The 25,419-nt window shown below is 35.0% G+C and overlaps 2 protein-coding genes across 2 annotated transcripts; one reads left to right on the forward strand and one right to left on the reverse strand.

The window, feature by feature from the left end:
* The first annotated feature begins 3,378 nt into the window (after positions 1–3,378).
* LOC142986479 (uncharacterized) lies at positions 3,379–11,801 on the forward strand. Its single transcript, XM_076134994.1, has 10 exons — positions 3,379–3,577; positions 4,007–4,126; positions 4,551–4,634; positions 4,805–4,951; positions 5,217–5,348; positions 5,642–5,752; positions 7,359–7,511; positions 7,835–7,974; positions 8,834–9,083; positions 11,567–11,801. The coding sequence occupies exons 1-10, from the start codon at positions 3,497–3,499 to the stop codon at positions 11,735–11,737; spliced, it is 1,389 nt and encodes a 462-aa protein (XP_075991109.1). The 5' UTR covers positions 3,379–3,496; the 3' UTR covers positions 11,738–11,801.
* Positions 11,802–14,028: 2,227 nt separating this feature from the next.
* ple (tyrosine hydroxylase ple) lies at positions 14,029–21,432 on the reverse strand. Its single transcript, XM_076134501.1, has 8 exons — positions 21,178–21,432; positions 17,192–17,303; positions 16,863–16,976; positions 16,718–16,756; positions 15,812–16,631; positions 15,068–15,194; positions 14,670–14,899; positions 14,029–14,579 (listed from the first exon to the last, which is right to left on the reverse strand). Exons 1-8 carry the CDS (start codon positions 21,241–21,243, stop codon positions 14,405–14,407), a joined length of 1,683 nt encoding a protein of 560 aa, XP_075990616.1. The 5' UTR covers positions 21,244–21,432; the 3' UTR covers positions 14,029–14,404.
* Positions 21,433–25,419: the final 3,987 nt, after the last annotated feature.

Genomic DNA, 25,419 nt, shown 5'->3' on the forward strand with positions numbered 1-25,419 from the left:
ATACTATTCGATTAATAAAATGGATAAAGGATTTTAAAAAGGGCAATCGGATAATGTACCTAAAATAAATGGAATAATGGTTCCGAATTATTTGTGAAACAAATAGAGGTTTTGTTGCTTCCGAAATCCTACGTAATATTATAAATTTGAAAGTTTGTGAGAATGTATATATGTACATACATAAGTACATAAGTAATACATACAATGACATACATATGTCATTGTATGTATGTATGTATGTATGTATGTCCGTATGTATGTGTGTACGTACGTACGTATGTATGTATGTATGTACGTATATGTTTGTATATGTATGTATGTATGTATGTATGTATGTAAGTATGTAGGTATGTAAGTATGTATGGATGTTTGTTACTCTTTCACGCAAATTTGACAGAACCGATTACGATGAAATTTGATATATACCTGAAGACCCAGAATAACACATAGACTACTTTTTATCCTCGAGTTCTCGAAGGATCGGGATTTACGCGGTAAGGGTTTCCATGCGGACGAAGTCGTGGGCGGCTTCTAGTATATTATACATAGGTATAATAAGTAATAATGTTAGATAAATATTTACGATCACTGCATATTATAATGAAACAGTTTTTAACCGAAATAATCGTACTTATACTTATCGATTTTACAGTTTTCCTGCCACAGTAAAATCAATAAACTGGCGATCAATCCGGTTAGAAATTGTTTCATTATAAGATGAAGTTATTTATTATTACTTATGTACTTACTTACATAATATTAAATTACATTTAGGCACAACATATGATTTCCTAGTATTTGAATTGAACATTTTTAAAAGTACTTAGGAATAATTTCAACGCACCGAGCGCGCGACCTCAAGCGGACTGTGTGAGCCAGACTGAGCAAGTGTAGAGTGACGTCACACCGTCACCGAGAGCTAGCGTCGTGCGGTTACAACTTGTTTTACTTATAAATCGAAAACTAATTGACGTATCGAAGTAATTCTTTCACCAGTATTTTTTATTTTTAAACGAGAATATGGAGTGCTAAAAATCAAAATTAGGTAACATTCTCCATTATTAATCATATTATCTTCACCATTTTTTCAAGTAGATGGGAAGAGCCACAGTGGGAAATTTGAAATCTATAGATTGGCAACTTTTTCCCCAATGGTGCCAACTTTAACCATAGATAATGAAACCTACGAAATACAATTTTGAATTTTCTTGGTACATGGCAACATTGGGGTACGAAGGTTGGCGCTAATATTTTATCGAAAAACAAGTTTAAATTATAAAACGAAAATAATCTTACTTTGCCTTGGTTCTTTAAACTTCAAGAAATATAATTGAATTCAATGTCCTGTTCTTAAAGATATAGTTACTATACTTACGTATTACGATATAGGTAGGTATAACGCCTGCAGGGACAGTCAGTTTGATTGATAGAGACGTGTTGGCATCAGGTACTTACTTCGTTTGGCCAACCGTCTGCCTAACACTCATTGTAATAAAATAAAATGGTTGTATTTGAATATAATTCAGTTCATATTTGGGCTGAACTTAAATATTAATGATGCGCACTACAGCAACTCTTTACGATACCGGAGGTCTATAATAATATTGTAGGTACTTATTGCACTTTCAGGTGCTAAAATTGGGACGAATGGAAACAGAAAATATCTGGAAACCCCAAATATTTAACAATAAGTACTCCGAAAAGAGATTTCAGGCAGTTTTTGTACTCCTTGCCATGTTCAAGTCTGTATAATGATTCAGGATCTCCAGTGCACAGAAGAGGGATTACTAGTGATTAGACTGACTAAAGCATGTGTTGTTTTCTCACTCATCCACATCGCTCTTAAAGAAACCTATTTCACCCTAACCTACACCATTAGAGTTTAGTATACCTCTTTAAACTGAAATTTAAAAAAATATACTTGATACAGCCTGTTATCCCTAAATCAATCGCTTATTGTCAGTGGCGTAGCGTGCATTGGCGGGACCCCGTATAAAAAATTGTTTGGGGGCCCTTATATTGTTTGGGGGTAAAGATTTTTCACAAAAGAAAATCATATTGAATAATAATATAAAAAATATAATAATTATTATTATTTATTTTTCCTTACACACTTTGGGGCCCCGTATAATTGATACGGCAGATACGGCGATATCTACGCCCCTGCTTATTGTGATGCTTAACTTATCACACACTCTGCAGCCCACTGAGCGATTTTCATTTTATGTTTTCTTATTAAGTACCTATATTCCGGATATAGTTTCCTTATGAAACTATGCAGAAAGCCTCTAGGAGTTGTATTCTGGCATTGTTCGGTCTCTGAACATATGAAAGTTTAAAAGTTATTGCAAAGGTACCTACTCTTCGACGGCCTCTTGATTTCCACTGTCACAACCGTAATAGATGATCTGGGTGGATAACCTAATAGGACAGTATAGTAAATCGTTATCTCCTTCATGTAAAGTTCCAGCTGAGTCCAATTTTAGAACAATTTTACTAATCTAGGCACATACCGTAAAACGGGGTGAATAGAATTCGCGGGGTGAATAGAAAAAAAATCAGGAAAGTTTTCAAGCCCAATGTTTGAGTACTCCTCGTTTAAGAATTTTGTTCAAATTTGAAATGATAACACGTCGATATTACTTCTCTGCGGTGTCATAATTGTTTACATGTTTAAATTGATATTTATACCCAAAAAATTGCTTCAAAGTCAACCGTCCTCGAATGCCTTAATGGTCCATACATTTTATTCAAAACTTTGGATTTTAAGTGGAATTTCTTTTCTAATGAGTTGTTTGGAGTGTTTATCTCTTTAGGTGTATATTTATCTATAAAGATACAATATTGTTAACTGAAAAAACGTTTTAAAACACAATTTTTCCATTCACCCCTTTGGTCGTTTCGATTCACTCCTATCGCTGGGTGAATAGAAATTGACCATTTTTTTAATGAAATATCGTAAAACTATGCATATTTTTGGACAAATATGGTTTTAACTCTTTCTTCATGGCGCCGGACATGATATAAAACAACCTGACAATAAAAATAACAAGTTATTCGCTACAAATTTTTAGGACAAAGTTGAAAATTGTTTCTATTCACCCCGTTTTACGGTATAGAGGCAGGTACCTACCTACAAACCGATTACACGTGGGATAAGGAGTTAGTAAAAAGACTGCATTTTTATTGCGGGCATTGCACTGTGTCTCTTAATTTACTTCCAAGTACCTACTTGAGAGGTAAGTCACAAGCAACTGAGTATTGGTAAATAGGTACGCTTAAGAAATAGGTTTATTTAATTTCATCGGAGCCAAAATTAATTCAGGCTATCAACAAAATGACGACTGCTGTGACATTTACATTATTTGGCATTTGAGACATTTCCGCATAGATTGATTATTTTGTTTACAATTTTAGCTTTCTAATATTAATTTCATCTTTGCTTGATATTTATATACTACATAATTATATTTACATTTAAAAATAAAACGAGTTAATGCCTCAATCCGACTTCTGGCCATTTACTAAGCTAAAGCCTGCAGACAATTATGACGGCAGTGATGAAGCGACCCTATTAGTAAGTATTCAATCACATCCTAAAGACCTAAATACATATTTAAGTAATTAATCTAAGGGTGTGTTGGATCTAGTCGTCATTTGCCTGAACATGACTTTTAAGGGCAGAATAAGACTAGACCTAGGACAACAGCTACAATTTTCCTAATATATTGACAGCGCCTGATTTTTTGGTCACTACTGCTTTTTTGTGTTCAATTATTATTAGCGTATCGATATAAAAAATTTATTAGGCGTAGTAGTTTTAGTTTAAGGTTAAGCAATGAGATAGAGTTATACTAGGTTACGAATTACGTCTCAGTATCAATGCAGTCCTTAATTTAGAATGGTATGGTGAATAAAATCGTTTATTTAAAAGAAAATGCTTATTACCAATCTATTTGAACTGCCGTGCTATCTAGCTAGTTTACATCTGTTTTGTTTTCGATAGCAAAAACAGTTGGGGGATATGGAAGGTGAAGTTAAAGAAATTCAGATGGAATTAGCTGCTATAAAACGAGACCGTTTAGATTTGGTTGCTTGCAAACAGTTGAAAGAATCTGAGATGTCTGTAAGTATTTGACATCTTTTAATTATATTAAGTTAAGAATAATGGATTACGTATTTAGGTACCTACTTCACCAAAGTTTCGTGATGGTTACCTATAATTCATTGATACTTAAATATTTCTCTGACGTCCATGGATTTCTGATTATACATTCTTCGTAGTCAAGAACAGGGAAATACAAAATAGCGAGGTTTGTGTATTTATTAAAACAGCCTCTTACTTCAAACGGTGAACATAATATATTATGTCAAACTGTCACATATGAGTCCAAATAGAAAAAAAAGAGTCTATGATTTCATTAATAATAATTGATACACGCATCGCATGGAATGTTTTGTTCTGCCCAAAATGTATTTCCATAAAACAGAACTGCTTATCTACACTAAACAGAATATTGAATATCCAAGTAAACTTAAGATTGTTTAAGCCGCTGGAAGCTGTCGTCGTCAGAGATTTAGTTCAGAATGAAGCTCAAATACCTAACGAGGACACAAGTATTAAGTTTCCTGAGGTACGTATAGAACCTGGATTTCAAGTTATAGTCGAGAATATTGTCTATTATTTTCTTGAAATAAATGAATCTTTTGATATAGTGGCGAATCATAATAGTTTTATAGCCCTATTATTATTCATATTCTCTTATAATAGGTAGGTACCTACTTACATGATTATGTCACGCAGATATCTAAACTACGGGAAGAACTGATGAAAGCTAAAAATGCAGCGGACGAAGAAAGGTTCCAGAGGCAAAAATATGAGTCGAAACTTAAAGATTTAGAACTAAAGTTAAACAATATTTGTACTACTGGAAGAGTCGGTGAGGTTAAGGTAAGCGAGTGTTTTAAATTCATGTTAATATTGTTGTATAACAAGTACCTAATAAGCTATAAAAGATAAATATACAATGAATATAAATGCAGTTTAATTTACTAATTAGAATGAATTACGGTCATTTAATTAGGTAAGTGCATAATATTCTTGTCATTAAGGTTGATCTCTACACCAATCGAAAGTTCTAGCAACGAGATGGGCGCTATTTTTTTCTTACGATGAGATAGATAGATAATGGTCTTAATTACGTATTGTTTACAAGGAGTCTCGGAAATTTCCCGACGCGGAAATATCACAGTTGAAATTACAACTCAGAGACATGAAGGAAGATATGGAAGAACTAAGAATTACTCTTACAGAGAAAACTGAACAATTACAAGAATACCGCGTGAAGGTAAGATATTTAATAAATGTAACTTTTTCGCACACTCATTAGCATTTTTTTACGACAACCCTATTAATCAACGAACTCTCAAGGCTTTCAGCCCATTATGAATGTAGATAATAGTTATATATTGATTGCAAAAAAACACCGCATACAACACATGTAACACGTAATAGGGTAAACACTTAAACAGTGTAAACACATTTTACTAAAATCATTCTTAGCTCAAAGAAATCTTTGGAAATCCGATAATACTTACTGCTTAAGACACGTTGTTGCTATTGAAATCGATTATTTTTCAGTACCTACAAGCTCAGCAGCAAGTCGAAGAACTAAAGCGACAAGTGGACGTTATTGAGTTTGATAATAAACAAGTTTCTGATCAAATCCAGATAGAAATACAAAAGATGAAGGTATTGTTTACATTCTAACTTGTGTTGAATCTCCTAACTTTTCCATCGAACGAAGAGCCGGTTTTGCCCTTTCTAAATATCTAAGAGATAGCTTATCAGATTACATTTTAATAGTCGTTTTCCTATTTTTGCTATTACATAAAAAATATAAATATGAACTGGACAACTAGTCCTACAACTTGACTGCAAATTTATGAAAACAATTGTCAAACCTTCCACCTGACATGCTAACCGAAACTTATTGAAAGGAAGTGAATCCCAGCCAAGTTATTTTTCTTTCAATGCCCGATTTGATTTATTTGGAAGCATTCAGTATTAGGTGATCTAAGTCGTCCATAATATGTGAATAATTACAACGAGGTCTTCGATTCGATTTCCGGATTCGTCAAAGTGTTGCTGGGTTTTTCTGTGAGGAAATTCTCAGAAGTATCATAATAAAATGACGAAAAATTGATGTAGGTTTAGGTAGATCCACACCTGCTTTGGGGTAGAACAGGTGGCATATTATGCAAATTAACTGCATAATAACGGCACAATTTAAAAATGGATATCTTTTAGAACTTGAAAATTTTTGCCGTAGCTGTGTCACTTTAGAGATAGATGGCGTTACTCATCTATTATTGTCAAAAGCTACAGATTTAGGCATAGCAGTTTTCCCGGAAAAAAACACTGATGAGATAAACTGTAATCCTACTAAAAATATTGTTAAGAAAAAGGCACAAACAATTAGGAAGTTCTGTACATATTATTTCGTTAAAACAATTAGCAAGCCACGACTTAAAGGAATAATTTATGAGTAGTGGTTTTCTCATAGGCCTTATTTAAATTACTGTGAACAACCTAATGCCGGCAATGATCGCCAAAATCAAAACCCTAGAATGGTTATTATGTTAACTAGTTGAAAGAATATACGAGACTAGGTTAAACCGATCTTTGAAACCTTGACACAAAAGCATAGGGCATAAAACATTGAGTCTTGATTGATACTCACGTTATCTGTTGTTGAAATGATTTTGGTACTTATGTTGATAATGAAACACTATACGTTTAATCGCTATTCAGCCTTTTGAGCACGACACAGCGCTGGTATACTCTTATACACATTATGACGAAATTCATGCGTGAAAATGATTGCGCGTAAGTTAATTACAACTGTAAAACATTTATAGATTGTTGGATTTGAGGAAATCTACAATTTCCTATCAAATATCAAACGTGATTGTCGTACTCGGTTAGAATCGGTAAATCGGTGTCTACGTACATCATTTAGTAAAAGAAAGATTGTCGCGAAGTGTAACTGTTTTTACTTCTGGTGTTTACCGGTTGTTTTTCACTTATTTAATTGATATGTAAGCCTAGGTGTTAATTAAATTATTAGATGCGACTGTATAAAACATAAACTATTACGCGTTGACTATGTTTTAACGGACAGTTAAGTAGGTAATAAAGAGACAGATTATAATATTAAGTTCCATTGCGACACTTTTTATGCAACCTGTATCTATTATTATCCATTTTACATAAGTTTTCTTTAACATAAATCTATTCCGCCCTAGGGCTTGGATCACTCCCTCACAGCTTACGAAATAAATATCTATTTATTCAGATGCAGTTTCAAGAGAAACTGCAAGAGCTGGCGCCTCTTCCAGACTTGTTGAAAGGAGCTCAAATGCAGCTGCAAGAGGCGAAACAACTACAACGGCTAGCAGAAGATAGCTCGCATCAACTCTCAAATGAATTACACAGAGTCAAGGAAAAGGTACGTGCTTCAAGAATATTTGATTGTACCTACTCATGATTTTATACAACTACTGGAGTAATTATTATTGGAGATGTGCCGGCTATAGTGAAACTAACTATAATAAAAAATATCATTGTTAGTTCCACATTCGATGTTTTCCTCTATCGCCAAGGTGGATTCTTAAATCTTAAATCATAATTGTCCGCATATGCAAAGAAAAAGAGACAGACGACGTTAGCATCCATAATTGAAATTTTAACTACGGTAGACATTTTTGTCTGAACCTAAATTAAAAATAAGGTATCACGCCTAAATATATTATCTTTACGAACACATTGCAGCTAGTTATTGCCGTGAACAATTTAAACCAAGAGAGAGCTGACAAAGCCAAGACTCTGGAAGAGAATAAAACGTTGAATATGTGTCTTCATGAGAAAAGTAAAGACATTGAGGATCTCCTGAAAAATGTGGATGATTACAAGTGAGTACAGTTCGTTTAAAATTTTCGTTACAGATTATATTCGTAGAAGTTCCGTTTGCTTTAGATGGTTTATCTAATATTCTAGCTTGCACGTTCATTTAAATTGCCAAAGGTAATAGTTGTTAAACAAGTCACAGGATTTTATTAATTTTGTGTTACAAATTACCAGAAATTGTGAACATTAAAGGTGTTCAACATTAGATTATGGTAATATAAAATCACATAATTATATAGTTTACCACTCGTGTCACTAATCAATGACCAGTTACTAAACGATGTTTCTGGGAACCCACTGTACCGGTTTTGTACCTGACAGGGTTATTCCTATATTTGTTCATTCACAAGAGAACTTTGGATCGTTTAACAGAAAACGCGACAACTACTCATAACTACGCAAGTTGTAGGTAGCGGAAGCATTATGAATACGTTATACAGTAACAGTAAACGATTCCTGTTGCCTTTAATTAATAAAATTTATCGGACGATGCGTCATGTTTCAGTTTCAATAGTAGGTAAAATGTGTACTAAATGGTACAATTGACTAAATTAGTATAAGAATATAATACGTGCCTGTACGGGTTTATATGGGAGTACGCGACTAGCGATGCAGAAATCTCTAGATATTAGATTAATTTTAGCAAGTGACATGTTGTTGGTTATTGTTAATTAATTGACTTTTACTATACGACAAAAAAAAGGGATTGTCAGAAAATGTCGAGGTTTGATTACAGACATATTTATAACCGTATCTCGGCGAACTAGATAACACTACGTTCAAAATCCCGACAAAATTTTAGGAGAAATTGCCGCCGCGAAAAAGCATTACTACATCTAACATACTATACATTTTTACATGCAGGTGTAATATGATGAGATTAGAAGAGAAGCTATCTCACCAAGATGAACTCTTTAAGGAGAAAGCATCAGAATGCGCCGAGCTATTAAAAGATTTGGAAGAGCTGAGGGATGAAAGCGCCAGATCTTTGGCTAGATGTAAAGATAGAGCAGACTCTATGCGGCGGTACCTTCAAACACAAATATCGGAGCTCGAGAGACAGCTGATACAGAGTAGAGCCCAGTGTAGAGCTTGTCAGAAGGAAAGGGATGAGGTATCGTATGATAATGATGTTTTTTAGGGTTTCGTGCCCAAACAGTAAAAATGGAACCTTATTACTAAGCCTTCGCTCTGTCCATCTGTCACCAGGCTGTATCCTATATAATTATTTCCGTTGCGGGTTGCCGCAATAACAACAAATACTAAAAAATAAATTTAAAATGTATGAACCCCACACAATAAACTGAAACATTTTTTTTATTATTATGGTATGGAAACTTACGTGCGCGAGTCGACTTACACTTGTTTATGAAACGTTAGGTATAAAGGTATCCACTCGGCCCTTTATCAATTATCTCAATATGATACGCCATCTGTTGGAAACGAATGTTTTCTTTTTCGCGGAAAAAATACGTAAGTATTACGTACTTACCTATATGATATGATTTTTATTAATGCATCGTATTACTAATAGTGATAGGTATTCGTTGATGTTCTTTCACTAAAAGTGAGACGTGTTTTGAGTTTCTTTTTGTTTAGTCTTGCCATGACAACGGAAATTTTAGTGCCCCACGTAACTAGTTTCTGTTGAATCATATTCTTCTTTTTCTAGTCTTCATAATTTTTAATCTTTTTCGTTTGCAAATCTATCTGTTATTGCATAGCTCCTTAAACTTATACGTGTTCTTGAGTCTAATTTATACAATATTATAATAATAAATAAGTTAATTTTCATGACCGAAATATATTAAGTACCCATTATGCCAACTGATGCAAATCTATTAAACACTATTAAGCACTCAACTCGGGATCAGTTTTAATGTTAAACTTTCAACCCAGAGATAAAATAATGTCGAAATACAAATCAATTAACTACTTTATTACATAAATACTAGCGGACTGGCCCGACTTCGTCCAATTTTATCCCGTTTATTCCATTCCCGTGGGAATTTTGATTCCATCGATCCCATCTAAACCTTATTCCGACAGTTACAAACATGTTTTAAAAAGAATTATCCAATTCGGATTAGTTGTTCAAAAGTATATGCATTATGAATATTTTAAGTTATTAGTATTGAATCTGAAAAACAATTATAATAATAAATGGAAAATATTTTTGTATTTATCGCCATAATAAATGGATAATTATCAATTTAGCGACTACCATCCGTAGATTATATTATAAAATGATGGCCGCTGGGTTCCATTTGCATTGACAATCAATATTTAATCCATGTTATTATCATACCTATCACCTAGATTCTTACAAGACCTTCGTGTAAACTAAAAGATTCATGCTGAAAATGCAATAAAAATATTTTATTTCGTAAAATAAAACTTCTTCTATATAAAAAGGTAAACCCATTTTATGGTGCTTAACTGCAGATAAGAATATTCCTACCATGCAATCATTCATGCAATAATTTCAATCACGTGGTCGTCAGTTCGCCGGAAATCTTCAGACATCTAATATATAAAATTCTCGCGTCACAGTTTTCGTTACCATACTCCTCCGAAACGGCTTGACAGATTCTCATGAAATTTTGTGAGCTTATTGAGTAGGTCTGAGATTCTGCCAACATCTATTTTTAATACCCATAAGTGACACAATTTTTTTTTATTTATATGGCAAAGCAACGTTTGCCGGGTCAGCTAGTATTACTATGAACAAATGCTATGTACTTAAATAAACAGTCGTTGGTCTACTTCTATTATGAGATAATTAGGTTGCACGAAATTAGGAGTATCTAACTCCTAATTTCGTGTGGAAATAAATATCCACATGGAATTGAAATCAATATTTGCGTTAAAATTTATATATTAAGTCGTAGTATTTACGTTATTATTAAACATACATACAAATCTAAAAATTATACCTTTACAATATTCAATTGGCGTAATTAAATACCAGTTGCGAACGATTTAGTTAATTTATTTAAATGCTTATTTTACTTCCTAATAGTTCTACTATTACTTGTAAGTTCTTATATCCCTAAAATAGATGAATAGCTATAATAAGTAGCGCAGGAAGTGTGGAATTTTAGGCAATATTTTATTAAAATTGAGGTTTTGATTGTCAATTTGTGTCAACGACCTCAGACGTTGGAAAATAAATATTCATATAAATGTGCTAAGATAAGCGATTCTAAATAGATAAGCATCTCTTTTATCTATTTATCTTGTAAAGCTTATCTAAAACAGTATCCTAAGTGTTAATTTATGAAACTCAGGCTTCGTTATATATTTCGTTTCGCTTTTTAGGCCTATTTCACCTCATAAAAATTAAAATTATCGGACATAATAAAAGTTGAAACTTTTCCTATGTATATTCAAAGATCATAACGTTTACATATATAATTTGTAACGTTAATTTATCAACATAATAATTAGTCGATATTATAATCATGTTGTATTCATTCACTCTAATTCCATATCTCGCACTCGCAATACAAGAAAATCTTAAGTTGCGTTACGGCTTTTTGCCTCTGTATGTTGATGTAAGGTTAAATTGTATTTACATTGATATTCTGCCCATAGATTCGTCAACGGATGCAGATACAGATAAACAATCTTCAAGAGAACTTCGAGCTAGTGGAGATAAGGCTTCGTACCCTCCAGGGTCAAGTAGCGTCACTTAAAAACAGCTACACGGTTATTTTGGCCGACGAGGAGGAAAGTACCGAGTTTAACAAGATCGTTACCACGTGAATACTAAATCTTTGTGACCAAATTGTTTTAATTTTACTGATTTGTAATAAAATGTTGAAATGTATCGTGATTTACTTTATTTTATCATTCTTTCTCTGCAAGTTTTACAAGTTATTGTGTGTTTACTTAATACACATGTTTTTAAATGTCGCAACAACCGTTATGGTAATTTTTTGAATGCCAATTTTATCCTGCAAATCATAATTCGTCGTATTGATTAAGATTGTATCCGTGGGCTGAAGAAATTCACATGACCTCTATCTAATAGATTTCTATAGCTTGTCTGATCACCCTTGTCTATCTAACTAAAGCTAGACAATTGCCTACCATGGAGAAAGAAGATCTTTGCACTATATATTATATCCAATGAGATGTATACAATCAAACAAGTACCCACTGTTTCAGTATTACTGTTGTAAAGTTTTTCTTTCTGAGAATCAAATTGTTATTGTAGATTGGTTAACGTGGTCATAATGTTTTTCAGTTTTCTTTGTTTGCTATCATCTAATAAGGGTTACTGACTTGACAGTGAAGTAAAGGGTTAAAATTAACAAAGTTTTGTTTGATACCATTTCCCATGTAAACTGGTTACTTTGCATGCGTTTAATAAGTGTGCAAATATTACGTGCATATTGCGTACGCAATGACCGGCATCGGTTGCCCGCATTTTGCCGGCTTGGCTTTGTTCGAAGGCTTAAGCGGCGCGCTACGGCTGGCAGCGGCGTGCGCGCCCTTGCTCGACTTGAGGCCGTGCCTCTCCACTTGCCTCGCTTAATGTCAACGCACCGTTAACTACGCTACACTTCATTTTTGTTATTTTTTACATTTTAACCATTTTTTTCCTATGTCTTATTGAGTCCTGCGTATTGTAACGAGTGTAACCTGTTCATTCCGAATCTGTTTTGTTTACGATTTCTTTGTCTTAAAATGATTGCGCGATCAACTAAAATGAAATCAAATTGATCAAAAACAGAGATTCCGTTCTACAATTGGCGTTATGTGATATTATTTTAGTAAATTCTGTCACTACTAACAGCGATTTGATACTTAAACCAACAAAGTATATTTTTTTGTCTGCATTTAAAAACATGCCAAAATTCCAAATTAAAGTCAGTGGATTGAACTGTCGGCATTAAAACCACATTTTAAACAACATTTCTGTACTTATTTAAAATCATACAAGTTTACTCATTGTAAAAGATAAAAGTACTGGTTGATCATAAACTCGTTTCTCAAAAACGACCTTCAAGCTAAGTTAATAGCACAAGTAAATCATAATCTAGACCTTAAATAGGTAATTCCTGCAGTCACGTCTCAATATTTATTATAAATTCCTTTCCTCGATAAAAACCGGCTCTGAGTAAATCATTTTATTATCATGCCAACGATGCATTTTATCATTTGAACGACAACCAGTTTGAAAACGAAATGAATTGACTTTTACTTTAATTTAGAATTACATGGAAAAAGACTACGATTATATACAAGAATACAGAGCATTGTTTCTTGAAAAAAATAATTTATAGTTAGATATTGATTATCATCAATATAATCAGTAGAAAGTGAAACTGTGTCTTTGCTATTTTATTCTACAACGTAATAACTGAGTACAATTAATGTATTATGTTCATCGATATTAAATTGGAATACAACAGCATTTGTCGATTCTAGATTTTCAAGTACTTTTTGTTGAAGGAAAAGATTTGAAAATATAATAAGGCAATTAATATACTTTTTGTGTCAATCCGATTAAATTTGAAGACTGAAGCTATCATATTCCTCTGAGGCCGGAGCAAATCTTATTACAGGTGTGCTCCCGGCCAGGCTGCCTCCTTTTACTGATTGTTCCATGCCTTTATTTCGTTTTATTTAATTTTACTTTTCAGTCTTTCCAATTTGATTGAAATTTATATCCCTTGAGATTTGAAATAGAGCTATATGTATTATGATCATCCAAAAAAGGTGTAAAATTGTAAGTAATGAGTTTACCAGATTCAAATATCGGAGTATATATTAGTTTGTTATAAAATAAGTTGTGTGCCTTTGCCATTTAAGTGGTACACAGGTTCAATAAACTATGGACAAACAATTATTCAAGTTAAATGTTAAAAAAGCAACAATGTCTGCTTATTATTTAGTTTTGTTAAATGCTAAACAATGTACATTATTAAGTGTGTGTTCGAACACAAGCTTATAATTAGTGTTAATTTAGTGTTTCAAGGATGTATGTAATACAAAGCGTATCAAGAACTTCCTTGCGAAGCACTAAGGTGATAAATAAAACATCGTAATCCACGCAAACGCATATATTTTATGATTCATTTTTATGTCTTTTTGGTGCTCCATTTTTATTTATTTGTGTTTCATTAAATTATAAATTAATACTAATAATAGTAGAGGACTCGGGAACCCACACGACCTCCGTAAATGGGCAATCGGGAGCTCCGTGCAGTTTCCGAGACCCGGGCAATGAGCTGGCATAATAAATAATACAATAAGGTACAAAAAGGAATTCAACGAAGTACCATCGGATGGTTTTCACACTCGCTCACACACACGCTCCACACACATGCCAACAACAGTCTTACATCTATTATATCACTAGCTATACAGAATGCGGCAAGGCCGCGTGCATTGAACCATTGATGTGTACTACGGGCAGGGTGATCACTCGAAATGTGAGCCCTTGAGCTTCTTAACGGCGTTGGTCAGGTGCAGCATCTCCGTGTTTAGTTGCCAGATGAGAGTCTCCAGCTTGTCGACGGAGTCGAGCACCTCCACGCGCTCGGTGTGCGGGTTGAAGCGCACCTCGAAGGGTCGCGACATCGTGGACACCCAGCGTCTGTTATCACAAGTATACATTAACGCCTTCATACTTATACCGCGCCGATAAATAATATATTGTCGGAGTAGCAGGCTAAGTTGGTCTTACCTGAACTTGTCTTTGGCATCTTCGAAGCTCTCAGCTACGTAATAAATTGGTTGATATTCTTGGTCTTGGTAAGGCTGCACTGAGGTAGAAGCGGGCTCGAAGGGTCTGAGCTCGGGCTTGTCACTGAGCGCATGGAGCAACTCTCCGATCGAGGACAAGAGAGCAGCGCCGTATGCTTTCAGTTGTTGGTTTTCCTTACACAGTCCGAATTCAACCGTGAACCAGTACACCTGTGATCAAAGACAACATCATTTATAAAGCACCACCATCAGGCGTATAAATTCAGTAACACTGTTAAGATATATTTCGCAACAGCTGGGCCCATTCACAAAATTAACATATTCGCAATGGCGTTACTATCGAAACTGATCCAGCACATAACACAGAGTGAAACTTACAGTAGAGAGCTTTTCGATTTCAGGGTCTGAAGCGCCAAGAGATGCAAGTCCGATCTCTTGAGAGAATTGGGCGAAGCTGGGGTCAGCCAGGAGAGGGATGTGTCCAAGAAGCTCATGGATACAATCGCTGCAAAGAATTAATTTATTTTAATTTATTCGATCCGTTCCTTTCCAATTGTATTAGGTGGCGTTTAATCATTAGGTACTTGAATGTTATTTATTTGCATCATATTGTAAGAATTTAAATTTAAAATATACAATTATTAGTTAGATACCATTACTCTATCGCCTTTGACACCTAAAACTTTGCTTTCATTCATACTAAATTTAACTAAATTACCAGCGAGCCATTTAACTAAGTTACAGTTCCATCACGGCACCACGCCGTCGTCTTTTCCGACCGGCAAATTATTATACGAACAAGGATACAATACAGGCGAATTACTTTTAGACATCATGAAATACAAGTAAAAAATGACATTGAAACGAATACTCGTACTTATAATTAATTACGTAGTTTGATCTACATTTGTTTATGATTTGGTTCAATTTACATAACATCAACAAGGACTGATTGCGTAATATTTCCGTAAAGAGACTCGTCAAGGCAATTATTCTGAACCTAATTAAATTATCAGTAATGAATATTTCGGATATATCCATTGTAGCAGTTTCCGCGTTGCCAGGTATAATTTAACATCTTGCATTAAAAGATTAATTAAGTAATCCAATGCAAATACTCACGGTTCAGGTGTGTGGAATGGTGAGTTTGCGTGGCGAACATATTGGGTAGATTGGAAGACACGGAAGGCGAGAGATGCAAGGAAGTCGCGAGCGGTGAGGAGACCAGCTGCGGGGCGCAGAGTAAATCCGGTGTGCTTGCGCAGGAAGTTGCTAACGTCGTCGAGTTGAGGAATGCGGTGAGGCACGAAGATGTCGGCAGCTTGGAGCTTACCGAACGCTGCCTTGTACTCCTTGCACGCGTGTTTAGGCATCAGGTCCAACACGGTGTTGAACACTCGCTGCCAAGTAGCGTTCTCGCTCTCGGTGTACGAGATGGACGGGATCGCATCTCCGTACTTGTAGCCGAAAGCGATCTCGGCAATAACCTTCCTGCGCTCTCTGTACTCCTTATCAGCAAAACCGGGGTGGTTCATATCCAATTCGGGTTCATATTTGGTCATAAGATGGTTGCAGTTATCGAGGTCCGAAGCGTGGCGAGGGAACCACGGGGTTTTGCTAGAGATGTTGTTCTCAGATACGAGGTTTACTCCAGCGAAAGAAGTAGTTTGTCGAAGAGATCTAATGAGTTGCAGCAAGTTGATGCGGGACATGCTGACTTTAACAAGGGCGTCGAATTGCACACCAGCGGATTGGGAAGGACGAGTTTCGAGATGCTGGACGCAACCCTTGTAGTTGTCGATGGTCTTGAGGATTCTAGCGAGAGAGCCCATTCCATCTCGCATACGCAACAACAACGCGGCCTGCTGGACGGCCTGCTCTGCTTCGGGAGATTCACTTGCAGCATTTTGCAGGATCACCTCCTCTTCAGTCAGAGTATAATCTAAAATAATAACAATTACATTATACCAACATATTCCCCTACATTATAAACGAAACACTTTAATTTGCTTTATAGCAAAAACTTACCTTCGTCTGTCTTCCCGTCATCACCGATATCAGTATCAGCTAAAAAAAATAAAATAAAAGAAATGAAACAAAAAATCAAAATAATATAAAATAAACCAGTTATAAAATAAAGTGGAAACAAATCAACAAAACAAACGATGATTACCTAGGTGACCATTCTTAGTTTCATCTTGTTGGGTCCCATCTTCGACAGTCGGGGAGTTATCGCCGTTGCCAATATGAAGTCCATCTTGGAGGAATTCGGAATCCAAGCCAGAGTCTAAATAATTTATAGAAAAAAGAAAAATAAAAAAAAGAAAATAAATAAAAAAAACATAATAATAATATGACCTATGGCTACTGTGTGAGTATGACGGTGTCCATCGTTGTGTTTCTTTGATCGAAGCTAGTAGAGTTCAACCGCGGTCGTTCGCTTGCACTCGTACAACGTGCGAGGCTTTACTTTTGACGTACGAGAGTTAATAGTGGACTTACCATTGGCACGGGCGCGAGCCTCTTCAAGAACGCTTTGTTTGGTCTGCTTGACAACAAGGGTCTCAAAGCGGGCGTCATCTACAAGAGAGCGGCGACGAGACGGATAACCGTTCTGCAACAATATACCAATATTTGTATAAATTATGAATTCATTTGTTTACTAATCAGAATGATTGCAATATACTAGTTCACGGTAGAATGGACAGGTGCATGTGGTCGAGAGTCAGTCGTTCGACAACAATATTATTACTAATTTTATAGTCCATTTAATTTATCACTGTATTATTTTTTGTTTCCTATTTTATGGTAACATTTATATATTTTCAATGATACTAAACTTGTTTTTAAGTTTAAGCAATGTTTTAAATGATTTTTAAATTAAAGCATCTCATTTTATTTTTAACTAGTTTAAGAGATTGTTGCATTCATAATAATTTGAAAAATTGTCAGGTATACTTATATTTTTTTTGCATATTATTGTTGTTTACGTAAGTTTGGATAAGGTGTATATTACACGTCAGACTCGGCTGCCGTGTTACGCAATTACTTAATACACTATTGCATTAAGGTTATAAGAGCAAAAATATAAAAATATAAAGTAGGTAATGTTGCAGCGTAGGTGGGAACAGTTTTCACTTCACTGAGCGAACACAAAGGAGCCTTCTCTAAAACAGTTTGATCTTCTAAATCCTTATAAATATAAAGCGGTCACATCGCGTTATATTTCATGTGAGAGCAGGAATTGCTTTTACGAAGTTCTTAAGCTTATTTCCTGAGTGTGGCCGGGCGTAAAGTGCTCCCATTATTCCCGCCCCGAACCCCTCGCCGAATGCGACTTCATGCGATTGAAATCTTTCAAAGGAACTCGAGTTTCTGTACGGCTACGCTCAAATAGAGCCAATTACTGCACTCTACACTTTGACTACAAGATGAGTTAATTTCTTGTAACGACGCCACTCTCGCACGTTCAAGTCTTTTCTTTGGCGCTTTGACTTAACTCAACACAAAGGCGCAACTTGGTCCTACTTAAGTAACTTTGTTGCGTATAGTTTTAGGCGTTTAATATTTATGTATCGTCATTGCTTTTATTATGTTTACTAATGATGACACAAACAGGTTTTTTATTCATTCACAAATCTTTGTAGACGTCAATCGGAGAATAATTGTTTGAAATCATATGATCTGGGAAGTCCACAGAGTGCTATCATTAAAATGACATAGATGCGGGTGTTTTGATAATACGTGGTTTTCCTCGAGTAACGCTTGGTTGGGTGTGAATAGTTTGGTGTTGGTGACAGCGTAATTTCCGTCGCGTAGCGCTAAGGAGCGGCGGGTGACGCGGTGGCTGTCCGAGTGCGCGGGCGGCGAGACCTAGCATTTTCCACTAGAGTGGCCGTGCGGGCCTAACTATGTATGTCAAGGGTTGTGCTAATCACTCGCTATTGTTACTGAGCCCCTGAAATGCAATGAAGTTAATAATGACGACCTAAAAGCTTCATAAGAAGATGATCCTAGTTTAATTGTTACATGACTTTGTCGATACAAGTGTGCGTTGTTATAAGTTTGCGGAAACATTGTTGTGCGCCGTATCATAAATTTAAAGGTCCGCCTAACTGGAGCGGACAGGACTCGGAATCCGGTTGATTTAGCCTTGGTGTGCCCGAGTGGCCACTTCACCATTCCAATCGGTCGACGGGTAATTAAGCCAAGCCAGAGTGCGCCGCCCGTCGACCTGTATCCACCCTCAAAACTGTTCTACCTATACGTACGTCCACCTCGACAATCAATTATTCAAGGTTGCAGATCATCTATTGCATGTTTTGGTTTAAGTACCACTATTGTACTTCCTCTCTACGTCACGAGATCTTGTAGAACACAAAAGAAATACTAACAGATTAATTTGAGTAAAATTACGTATTGTGAATATTCGTTCCGCGTACAAATAGGAACTTTATGCTTTAACCTTCACCAAAAATGTGTAATAGATGCTGGGTATCCTCAAGCGATGCATCTGAATGCATCAAAAACTTCTGTTGGTCAAGGGCAGACTTAAGTGACCTCGAGATTGTTACAGACCATGATCCCAGGTTAGCACTTTGCGTGACGATATCTAATTAATAATGAAATAAGTTTGTACAGTAGCAACGTAAACCTGGTGGTTTAGTCAGGTTTTAATGTATTGTTGCCATTTTACAAATCTGTCAGGCTAATTGTGCCCATCGTGTCACTTGATAGAATTTTAACGATCTTTGCTGATTGCAGTGGACTCGGTGAGCGTCGCACTGCCTTGCATTCCGACCTTCGACGGTCAAGGAAATACAATCATTTAGTTTAATCATAAAATACAAGATAATCACAACAATATAGTCACTGTGCTAGTTGTCGCTTAGCATGGAACCAATATTTAAACTAAACGAAAATAACATTATCGCAATGCACTTCAAAGCATGTAGGCACTTTGTAAATTACTCATAAAAATTACAATTAGCAAAGTTCTAAAAGAATTTATAAAAGGTGCATACAGACTCTGGCATAATTCGCAAAATATATTCGCAAAGCTTTGTTTACTTTAAAAGCACCGATGTAACGTAGAGTAGATATACGTAGAGTACATAATCAACAAGTGACTGCGACAGTGTAGCCTACGTGAGGTAATGATTACGACTTGACGACGCGTTGAATATTCACAATAGTAATTAATCTGTTAATAGACAATAAGAGATTCACTAGGAGCCGTTTTTTGTAGTTTTAATAGCCGACTGAAGATCCGTCGCACTAACGAATTACGTCGGAGACTTGCATAGTCTTATTATGTGGAACAATGAGTTATTTAGAACATATTGTTGGTGGAATATTGTGCAACTTGTCACACGACGTTGTGGTTTCGCTGTGAAAGTGTCTCTGCTTGAATTAATTACTTGGCATAATAATAACGTTGCGATGACCCTGTCTGGCTGCTACACGTAGTGAGATCTGTCCAACTCCCAAGCTTTTGGATAATTACCAGAGGAATTTTGTAAGTGAAAATGTACGAATACGCTTGAGTTCATCTCCTTATTTGCGTCACTTTCACACGATTTCTCGATGCCCCCCGCACAATAATTACTCGAAAATTCTTATAAACAAAGTGTTGGTTATACTTTAGAAACTTTTATACTAGTCACGTGATATTGTATGTCCTAAATGTTAGTGTAAATATTATAAAAACTGCCTAGTGCTGTTATGTAGCTGATGTCTATTGTTATACACAGTAGTACAAGGGCGAGTTTGACATTGTAGTAAGTAGGCAATGGTTATTATCTATGATGACGGACGAGTCCCTGAACATCGAACCCGCACTTTGACATAGTCAACACTCAGTTTGTTTATATTTTGCACGTGATGACATAAAAATGCATAATTTAATGTTAATTAATATTTATCGACACATTCTACATTATTTAATCTTAATATTTTGAATTAGATGATCACTGAGATAATATATTAAACATTGTGCTAGTTATTATGATGATTTACGACTAGAGTTAAGGGCTAAGAATTACTGTTGTTGGTTTCTTTGTTTAAGTAGATTATATCGCGAATTATGAATGCGTTTTTAATTGCAATTACATCTAAGTCTGTCAGTGAGTTAGGTTAATTATTGAGTTTTTAGATCGTCTCGATTACTTAGTAAACATTATATTTAGTAGTATTTAAATTAATTAATAACATCTACAGATACAATAATAACAGTCACTGTTACACTAGTTTCACGACCAAGGCTGTTAAATTTAAAATATCTATAATTACATTAATGTATCCGTAACGTTAGTAGTATCACTTTTTGATTGTTTATTATTTTTAAGTTAAAAATACTCAAAACAAATTTAACTAATTGATAAGGGTTTAAAAGTTTGAGGGACGGATGTAATGATAAATCGAGCAAGCGGCAGTGACAGGCGGCGCTGGTGGCACCAGGCCTGTGCTGCTGCAGGCGAGCTCCTCACCTCAATGCTGTAGGATTTCTTGATGGCGAACATTTCGCGGTTCTTCTGGGCAGCTGCGACGGCCATGGTTTCTCTTAACACACCACTGGGATCGGTAGAGCCTGAACAAGAGTTCACTGCGCGAATAGCTAGCGTATTGTCTGCGATAGCTTTGTGTCTCGACCACGGGCTTTGTGCCTGTCTGTCTGCGACTCGAGCTGTCGTATTACTATAGCTAACTAAACTTTGGATTGCAAACAGACCAATGCATGATGACCGTTCGTAAGAACAGTTTAAATAGTGTTAGGCGCGCGCCTCCCACCCCGCAGCGCCTTTCGTCGCGCATGCGTCATTATCGCCCCCCGCGCGTCGCCCGCGCTCCTCCCGCGCCCGCCAGCCTCCCGGCGCTCGGCCACCGACATCCCCCGGTCCTAATCATCATCATCATCATCACACAATTACCCTATTGTTGTACCATTTATTTTTCTATCTCACATGATTTAATTCTTCAGTATCAAATAGAATTGCCTTTACATCATGTCCTTATTCAGATCCTTGTTCGGATATGGCCTTATTACACTCGGAAGTGGACCGTTGCGACTTTATTCAATATGTTGTTAACTTAAGTAAACAGTTAAGTTGATACTTAATGGTTAAATGTTATAAAAATCCACTTGTTTTAGCCCGGATTTTGTGTGTAAATATATCTGTAACAAGAAATATGTATATAAAAAATACTTTCTAAGTATAAAATGTTATCCACGCAAATGAAGGTACGAAACGTTATGTACTATACTGTAAATCAGAGGGTTATAAAATAAATTTAAAGCACGTTTAAGAGAGTCCTGAAAAATATGTTCCTGAAATTCAATTAGCTCTATAAGTATGTTAGAAACTAATCACATAGAAGAACATAAAAGTTGCGTTCTATTGCCAAGTTTATCAATGAAGGAATGTACGAATATGCTTGTAAACAAAACAAAAATCTACTAGTACCATTTAGTACCTGTTATTTTAGTAGCGAGATAATCAAAGACAGGTACGTCACTGATAAACTGTGAAACATTATACCATGTGGTTTTCTTATCACTAGAGATGAATACCAAGTTAATTTTAGTAATTACCGTTTAATAGACATACTAATATGTACAGGAATTAACGAGATCATGCATTATTTGGAACCTTTGCTCGATATCTATTATTGAGCTTCACCGCCCACAATCAAGAGATAGTTTTAATACAAAAATTGCAGGTGAGACAATGATATATAATCATAAACTAAATAATGTTTTGTTGAGATAGATTTCTTCAAATAATTTGTATTAAGGAATTCAATTAAAGAACAAAACCTCAGTATAATTTCAATAGTTTACTCCTCGAAATAAAATTAGTGTTTTGTGACAATACCTGGTTATATTAAAAAATAATATATGACGGATTATACAATTTATTCACATGATGTTTTACCTTTTATCATCGTTGAGATTGCGATGATACCAGAGAAATATGTGAAAAAATCAGATAAATAATCCATTACGCGAAAATTCTCGACTCTACATTTCCTCTATTCTATCTATTATGCAATGCTGAAGTTTAAAAGTTATAAAAAATACAAAAATATTATTAGAAGAATATTAACTGTGTGATTTTAAAACGTATCAAAAGATTGGAACACCAATTTAATATCTATGAATGGTGAGACAGCTTATTAAACCAATTTAAATTTTCATTTACGAAAAGAGTTGGATAAATTCGTGAAGTTTATTGAAAATACCATTAACTAGATACAATTAAAAAATTCTGAGTATCACGCATAGTAAGATAATTCCTGTATGCTTTTTTCTTCGATCCTTATAAAATTGTTTTACTTCATAATATGTCTATTATAGTTTTCTTTTTCAAATTCGATGTAATTTTAACATTGTAAATTGTTAAAGCGAGAATTAATTTAATTCCAGTTATCCTTTGAAAGGTAGTCACAAAAAACTTATATATTTAGCGGATAAATTGCTTCTTTCGAGTATTGAATATGAGCGGCGATTATGCTTTAGATAATAATTTGCAAGTATGAAGATATATTTCAGAAGCAGCTAAAATCTTATTTTCCCGTAGTATAGTTGTTAGTTATGTTATAAAAGCATGGGTACATTTGGCCCTTGGTAAGGAATATTAGTCCAGTATTGTTCATTTTTAAAAGCGTGTGTTGCTTCGCAAGAACATTTGTGTGGGTACTCAACAAGCCTTCTCAGTTATTAACAATTTATCATTCTGTAGCCAATATTTTTGATCAATGAAAAATTATTGCACCATTATTGTAAAGTTACACAATATGGATAATATTATGTATATCACTTCTTTGCATCTTATTAGTAACAGCTGTTTATAGGTAAATTAAATCTGTATGTAAATCATGCGCAAATCATACAAGTCTTTAAATTTCGCACTGCTAACTTATTCAAAATTGTATCATTTCGGACGTCAGCTGTTCATGACCTTAAGCATACAATATTTATTAATTATAATTAATGCAAAAAATTCGAAGTCAGATATGGGCTAAAGTATTGCGCTAAGTTGTATAGTTATGCGGATTTTCGTAATGGTTTTTGCCGTTAGAAAACGTTTAATAACATTTCATTGAATGCATTTGCAAATCGTATAAACCCAAAGAATAAATAAAAGAGTCATCTGTAGTAACCGCAAAACTAGTCAACAATAAATTATTCTAAGGTAAATAACAAAAACCTTATTCGACAAATAGCGCTATTAGATGACACACGTCGACATCGACGCGACGCCAAAACATATGACTTGCTTACGTCACAAGCCGATCAGTACTAATAAATAATTAAAGGCAGTACCGGATACCGGTAATTCTAATTATGTTTTACGACTCATTTTTGGAAATCGATGTTTGGTTATTCCACTGACGTTACTGATATGACAAACAATCACCTGAGGTAACTACGAATTTGATTATAATTACAATTGAATCCTTTGTAACAAGTTTAATCTTTATTACTTACTCCCTTCGTGAATAGATTATACATGTCTTTCAAGCATTATAATGATGTCCAAATAACTAAAGACTTACCGTAAATATTTTGCTTTTAAAAGTAAATTTCTTTGCGTTTTAATTTTACATACTTATGCTAGCTGGCAAAGTTGCGATTGTTTATTGCTATGGTGTATGTGTTTTATAAACTTTATTTATGTTTTTTTTTTATTTTTTGTATCATGAACGAATGTTTCAAAAGAAGTTACTCTGTATTCGTGTAGATTTTTTAATGCTTCGTACATTACCTAGGGCAATTATTACATCCAGTTGCTTGTAATGGTTTTGTGTGTAGTGGTATTTTAGTCTGCCATATAATATTATATCGCTATTTTTTTACAGGAAGGTTTTAGTACCGTATCTGTTTTAAACATTCATACAATTCAAATAAAAGTTTTGCTTTAAATATTTCCTCCATTTATGTTTATACGGAAATGTAGAGTTTGACCCTTACCTGGTGGGCAAATTATACAATCGACGGCTCATTGACGTTTCATACGATCTGGGGTCAATACACTTATTTCCTTGCAGATCGGCCGCGCGCCGTTTCGGAAATATTTGATCATTAATATTACGTTTAGGTCTTCTGCACAAAAGGTTGCATTATGCTAAGCTAACTGCACACCTCGTAAATATGCGAAAGGATTATTTTTATGATACTTTTTTAATATTCGCCTTGTTGTAGTGGCCATTCCCTTGGTCTTTTTTTATGTTCTATTGTCCGCTATGAAAATCGAAACATGAAATGCTAATAAAATTGTCTAATGATTTTGTGGTTTTCCCCCAATATATGTCCGAAGTGGTGTGCGCACGTACGGAAAAAAAAATAATCAGAAAGTTAAGTGATCGCTTGGGGAATCCCTCTGTTCTGGGGAGGTGAAGTGGAGTAAACCCGCAGATCGCTGTAAAAAGGCGTTAAAGACGTCATTGGTGTGTCATCGCGCGCCCGTGCGGTACGATGCGAAAGTGCGACTTGTGACATGCGATTATGCGAACCGACTTTTACGTCAACGCACTCGAGATTATACAAATAATATTTACATTAAAAACGTCAGGTTATGAAAATATCGAGGTCAGGCCATCCCATGTTTTGTTATCTTAACTTAGACGTGCATTTCGCATTAGTTTTCCTTGATGCAGTGACCATAACTTATAAGTAAACCTTAGTTTTTAGATTGTTTTAAACTAACACGATTTGACAAATTGTTTCT

This window comes from Anticarsia gemmatalis, chromosome Z, assembly GCF_050436995.1.
Source record: "Anticarsia gemmatalis isolate Benzon Research Colony breed Stoneville strain chromosome Z, ilAntGemm2 primary, whole genome shotgun sequence".
NCBI classification, from domain to species: Eukaryota; Metazoa; Arthropoda; class Insecta; order Lepidoptera; family Erebidae; genus Anticarsia; species Anticarsia gemmatalis.